This window comes from Muscardinus avellanarius (assembly GCF_963383645.1).
Source record: "Muscardinus avellanarius genome assembly, chromosome: 4".
NCBI classification, from domain to species: Eukaryota; Metazoa; Chordata; class Mammalia; order Rodentia; family Gliridae; genus Muscardinus; species Muscardinus avellanarius.
Window position 1 is genome coordinate 108,494,517 of NC_137789.1, and position 6,910 is coordinate 108,501,426.

Here is a 6,910-nt window from a genome sequence, read left to right on the forward strand (position 1 = left end):
CATGTAGCTCAGAGGTAGAATGCCCCTGGGTTCCATCCCCAGTACTGCAAAATGAATTAGTAAGTAAATAAATAGGAAAATTGATGGCCAGCATGGTGGCACACACCTGCAATCTCAGTACTTGGGAGGCTGAGGCAGGAGGATTCGAGGTTCAAGGCTAGTAGAAGGTAATCTGGTGAGATTCTGCTTCAAAATCAAAAAATAAAGAAAGGGCTGGGGGTATAGTTTAGAGGGCTTGGGTTCATACCTGAGTACCACCACCAAAAATAAATAAAAAAGACAAGAATGTATACTACGACTGGTCACTTACTACAGACTACAGATGACAAATGAAACTCAATTGTTTTTAACTAAGAAAATTAATTGGTTACATAAAATAATTTTAGAATGGCTTCCTTCTCTATTCCCTTAGGAAATCCTGAGCAATCTGGTCACTGGTTTATTTCATGCCCGGCTTCTATTTTGTCAGCAGTTGCATAGGAACAAAAGGGAGGGGCACAGACAGGAGAGAGGAGAAGAAAGCACACACAAAATTTGCTACATGGCGCTTATGTTTCTCTGCCTCCCATAAGTTTGACTAGTTGGACCCTCAAGGAAAATGATAGGATTACTTTTTTAAAAAGAGACACTGAGCTGGGCGTGGTGGCGCACGCTTGTAATCCCAGCATTCGGGAGGCCGAGACAGGAGGATCCCAGGTTCACGGCCGGCCTCAGCTACTTAGTGAGGCCCTTTGCAACTTGGTGAGACCCTGTTTCAAAATAAAGAATAAAAAATAAGGCGGGGGGTGGTGTCTCAGAGGTAGAATGCCCCTGGGTTCCATCCCAGGGGAGGACAATGTTCTGGTAAGAATGGAGTGTCTTTGGGGAACAGAGAAGAGTGGTGGGAACTGGAACTTGAAATTGGTATAAACCGGGCTAGATGGGCTTTGGCAATGAAATGAGTGTTGTGGTTCCTCCGTGATCATTATTTTTACACAAAAACAAACCCATGGCACCTTTGGTCCTCATTTGCGCTCTGTCAACCTATTTCTCACATGCTAAGAACACATGGTTGATCAATGAGCTGTATCCCCAGCTCTACATTTTTTTTTTTTTTTTTTGGTGGTACTGGGGTTCCTGGAAGCCCTTCTACCTCCAGGCTACACTACAAGACCTATTTTTAAATTTTTTTATCTGGAAACAGGGTCTCTTAAGCCAGCACGGCTGACTTTGAACCTGCGCGATCCTCCTGTCTCTGTCTCCCAAGCGCGGAGATTACAAGCGTGCGCCACCACGCCCGGCTTACATTTCTTTTCAATTGTCTAAAATGGAACCAAAGTTTATCTGGTCTTTAAAAATGTGTCAAAGAAACCCAACCTACCATTTCCTAGATAACACACTGAATCCAAGACAGGGGATTATATCACAATTTCTTTAAAAAGCCCGACAGATACCTTCAGTATGGCAGTGTTGGGGACACTGTGTAAGCAAAGACAAGACTAAGTCTAATTTGAAAACTGACTTATTGAAAACAAAATGAACATATCAGCATGAAATCAAGGAAGTATATCCCCTAAATAAAACTTAAATAAGAAAAATTCCATTTTTACCTGATAGGACATAGTGTGGCATAATATTAAAAATGAAGGCTATTGTCAGGATATTCAGTATTATTGTTAGAAATGCAATGTCCAATGAAGTAGCCACTGACTACATAGGGCTCTTTGAAACTAACCCAAATTAAACAATATAAAAAAATACTTTCCTCAGTTGCATAAATTACATTTCGTTTTCTTTTTCTTCTTCTTCTTCTTCCTTTTTTTTTTTGTGGTGGTGGTACAGGGCGTTCCTGGAAGCCCTTCTACCTCTGGGCTACACTCCCAGACCTATTTTATATTTTTATTTGGAAACAGGGTCTCTTAAGCCAGAGAGGCTGGCTTTGAATCTGCGCGATCCTCCTGTCTCCGCCTCCCAAGCGCGGGGATTACAAGTGTGCGCCACCACGCCCGGCTTCATAAATTACATTTCAAGTGCTCAAGAGCCATGTGTGACTAGTGACTTCTGTATCTAGAGAGAGCAAAGGGACCGCACATTTCCATAATCATAAAGTTATACTGGGCAGCACTGTCTCAGTCAATGTTCTTCCAGAAGAGCAATCAGTTGCTCAAAACTTTCCTCAAAGTAGATGTTCCTTTAGTTTGTTTTTTCCCCCCTCCTTAAGATTAACATTAATGAAGACTGGGGTAGAGGAAATAGACTAATGAGACCTTTTCTCCAGATAGCGAAATCTTGTACTGAAGTCCACCCTAGGAGTCAGTGAGCATCTAAGTTACCCCTGGGCCTGACACTGCTGAGGGAAAGGCCCTGGAGACATGTGCCCTGCCCGCCGGGAGCTCCTGGTACAGGGTGGCTGCCCACCGAAAGAAAAGTCCTTGTTTGGAGATGGTACATTTTTAAAATAAGTAATCTACTTTTTCATTTATAAAATATTAGATTCATGAAAATAATTTTTATACTTTATTTTCCTTAAAAGAATGAGATAACTGTAATCTATAGAAAGTCTATTGCTCTTACTCTACTCTTCATTTTTTTTAATACAAATCATCCTTTTTTTTTAGCATTTTCACAAATGCTAATTCAATTCATTCTCTCAGTATCTATATTCTTTTAAAAACTTTGGATGGTATGCTGGATTTTCTTTCTTTTCTTTTCCTTTTCTTTATTTTCTTTTTTCCTTTTTTTTTTTTTTTGGTAGTACTGGGGATGGAATCCGGGGGCATTCTACCTCTGAGCTATACCTCCAGCCCCATTTTTTATTCTTTATTTTGAAACAGGGTCTCACTAGGTTGAAGAGGGCCTCACTAAGTAGCTGAGGGTGGCCAACGACCCAGATCCTCCTGTCTCAGCCTCCCAAATTCTGGGTTCTTTTCTTTTTAATTCTTTGTAAATTAATGACTTTACAAAGAATGACTTTATGTCATCCTTTTTTTTTTCTTCCAGTACTGGGAACTGAACCCTAGGGGATTCTACCTCCGAGTTACATCTCCAGCTCTATTTTTTGTTCTTTATTTTGAAACAGGTTCTTACTAAGTTGTGGAGAGCCTCACTGAGTAGCTAAGCTGGCTGTGAACCTGCAATCATCCTGTCTCAGCCTCCCAAGTTCTGGGATTACAAACATCTGCCACCACGCCTGGCTATGTCATGCTCTATAACAATTTTAGGTGGAGTATGCCTGTAATCCCAGTACTTGGGAGGCTAAGACAGGAGGATCTTGAGTTCAAGGACAGCCACAGTAACTTAGTGAGGCCCTTGGTAACTTAGTGAGAACCTGTTTAAAAAAAAAAAAAAACAAGCCAGTTATGGTGGCGCACACTTGTAATCCCAGTACTTGGGAAGCTGAGACAGGAGGATCGCAGGTTCACAGCCAGCCTCAGCTACTTAGTGAGGCCCTCTCTACAACTCAGTGATACCCTGTTTCAAAATAAACAATAAAAAAAATTTCCCTCTCTACAACTCAGTGATACCCTGTTTCAAAATAAACAATAAAAAAAATTGGAACCAGGCCTGGTGGTGCAGGCTTGTAATCCTAGCATTCAGAAGGCTGAGACTAGAGGATCACAGTTTGTGGACAGCCTCAGCTACCTAATGAGGGCCTTTACAACTCAGTGAAACCCTGTTTCAAAATTTAAAAAGACTAAAAACGATAGGGCTGGGGGTGGAGCTTGGAGGTACAATGTCCCTGGGTTCCATTCCCAGTACCCCCCACACACACACACACAAATCAGGCTGGAAGTGTAGCTGGGAGGTAGAATGCCCCTGGGTTAAACCCCAGTACCATAAACAAACAAACAAACAAACAAACAAACAAAAAAAAAAAAAAACAGGGTTGAAACTGCAGCTCAGAGGCAAATGCCTAGTACTACAACACACGCACAAAAACAAAATCAGGTTAATAAAAATTAGAATTGGGCAGGGGTATACTGGGGATGGAATCCAGGAGTATTCTTCCTCCAGCCTACACTCCCAGCTCCCTCCTCTTTTTTTTTTTTAAATGGGGTGTTGCTAAGTTGCTGAGGCTGGCTTTAAACTTTTGATCTTCCTCTCTCAGCATCCCAAGTAACTAGGATTACATACATGTGTATACCATAGCATCCGGCTAAAAATCAGAAATTTTAATCACCAGTTGATATTCCTATCCATCAGAAATTATTTGAAGCTGTAGACAGTATATAATATAAATATCAGCAAATGTTTACTTCTTAAAGAACGTATATTCATCCTATGTGCAATATCCACATCTAATCTGAACCAAATTTAGAGGCTTGTAGCAATTTCCCACTGTAGGTATGTTTTCGTCTCCACAGGACATAAATTTCTACAACCAGTGGGATACAGTTAAAACTCTTTAAAAAACAGGTAAAACTAGATTTCAACCCAGCCCTTAGCAAAGGAACCTCAGAAGAGTTACTTGAGTTCTCTCAAGTTTAGTTCCATTATCTGGAAAGTGGGAGTAAAACGACTCAGTTTGCAGTGCTATATTTTTCTTTTCTTTTCTTTTTTCTTTTTTCTTTTCTTTTCTTTTTTTTTTTTTTTTTGGTGGTACTGGGTTCATGGAAACCCTTCTACCTCCGGGCTACACTCCCAGACCTATTTTTATATTTTTTTATTTGGAAACAGGGTCTCTTAAACCAGCAAGGCTGGTTTCGAACCTGCGCGATCCACCTGTCTCCACCTCCCAAGCGTGGGGATTACAAGCGTGCGCCACCACGCCCGGCCAATATTTTCTTTTTAAGTTTTCATATATAAGGCTCTTGCCAGTGCCTCATGAATGCAGGACACTCAACAGTTACAGCTCCCTCTTTACATTTGCTAGAAAGGTGACTTCAAAATTCACGGCCCGAGACTTCCGGGAAAATGGCGACCGAGAAAAGCGGGGCTTAAGAGCCCTGCTAACAACCAATCTCCATTACCACAAAACCAGCGCCTTTCATAGCCAGAAAACACCATCACCAGAAAAACAAAAAAAAACCCACCAGGCTCCAGAGAGAAAGCGGACTGAGAACAGAGCTCAGGGCCACAGAGGAGACACACGCGCCCGAGGACGCGGTAGCAGCGCCATACTGCCGGCGGCAGCGGCGAACTCATCGGACGGCTACAGCAAGCTGAGGTGAGCCGCTGCGGAACAGCCAGGCGGGACCTTTCGGCGCAGAGAGGATTTAAAGCTCCCAGTGGCTGAGCTCAGCACACACTGCAGGGATTCAGAGTGGAAATCAAAACCAGAGAAGAAAAAATACGCCAGCCTCATGGCCGAGGGCGTGGCCGCGGCGCCATATTGCCACCGGCGGCGGCAGCAGCAGTGAATTCGCTGAATCCAGTACAGCTACATCTGCGTACTCAAGAACAGTGAGTCAAATTGCGGGCCACAGAGGAGAAATCCCAGTACTGTACCTCACTGAGGTACCCAGTGAGGGAGTGGTGGTGGCAGAGATATCACACCATAGGAGAACGTGCAACCTGGCACCCCCCATAGTTTAAAGCAGCCTCTATTGACTCCCTGGGTCGGAGACTCTGTGATAAAACCCAGTAAAGGAGTAGTGGGGTCTGAGATACTACTGACTCGAGATCCAGAACACCTTAAGTGAAGTCATAGTGACCCAAGGGAAGAACCCAGAGAAGGCACAAACATCCGAAATCATGGGAAAGAGGAATAATACTGGAGCAATGAATGCCGCCCACAACCCCACAACATCAGAACCTGATAAAACAGAAAATCAGAGATTTCTAGAAGATCAAATCAGGAAAATAACTGTAGAAATAATAGAGGTGCTTCGAAAAGAACTCAGAGAGAGCCAAAAAGAGATAAAGGATGCAATTAATGAAGTAAAGGCCTCAATTCAAAGCACAAACAACCGATTAGACCACATGGAGAACAGAATCTCGCTCTTAGAAGATGAGCAATCCAAAAATGAACGCATAGTTTCTAATCTAGAAAAAAATATCCAACAGCAGGAATCTGACATTGAAGAAATATGGGCCCATCTTAAGAGAGCTAACCTAAGAATAATTGGAATAGAGGAGGGAAAAGAAAGTGAAACCAAAGGGATCAACAATCTCTTCAAGGAAGTAATAGCAGAAAATTTTCCAAACATAGAGCAAGAGGTTGATACACAGGTCCAGGAAACTTATAGAACTCCCTTTAGACAGGATCGGAGAAGAGGATCCCCACGCCACATAATTGTCAAAATGACCAATGTGGAAGCCAAGCAGAGAATCTTAAAGGCAACAAAAACAAAGGGCCAAGTGACATTCAGAGGCAAACCAATTAGAATCACTCCAGACTTCCCAAACCAAGTCATGAGAGCCAGAAGGGCTTGGAGTAACATATTCCAAACTCTGAAAGAAAACAACTTCCAGCCAAAAATTTCCTATCCAGCAAAACTTTCTATCAAATTAGATGGAGAAATAAGAAGCTTCCATGACAAACAGAAACTGAAGGAATTTATGTCTTCAAAACCAGCGCTAGAGAAAATACTCAAAGAGATTAACTACAAAGAAGAAATAGGTAACACTCACCAGAACCAGAGAAACAAGATTTTCCATCCAACAGACAACTAAGATTGGTTATCTGTGGAGATTCATTATTTATGTTAGTCTTTTACCTATCTCTAAATTGTATTGTTTGCCTTTATTGTTGTTAATTTTTAGGATTTCTAGTTGGGATATTAATATACCTTCAGATATAGCATTTGGAAATATTTTATCCAATTCTATTAGTAACTTTTAACTCTGTTTACATTGTCTTTGGATATACAATATTTTCTTTTATTTTTTAGGGAGTTTGTATATTCTTCTGTTGCCTGTGCCATTGAAATCATATCCAAGAAATCACTGCCAATTTCAATGTTGTGAGGTTTTATGACCCAGATTTTCT

At 41.7% G+C, this 6,910-nt stretch overlaps 1 protein-coding gene across 1 annotated transcript in view; it reads right to left on the bottom strand.

Annotated features, from left to right (window-relative positions):
- The window catches only part of ANK3 (ankyrin 3), a gene marked incomplete at both ends in the record, with an annotated part of 351,101 nt that overhangs the window by 63,423 nt on the left and 280,768 nt on the right, over positions 1 to 6,910 (bottom strand). Inside the window, one exon of the mRNA XM_080694807.1 lies at positions 1,434 to 1,458. Coding sequence (XP_080550933.1) covers positions 1,434 to 1,458 — 25 coding nt within the window. The remainder of the gene's footprint in view (positions 1 to 1,433; positions 1,459 to 6,910) is intronic.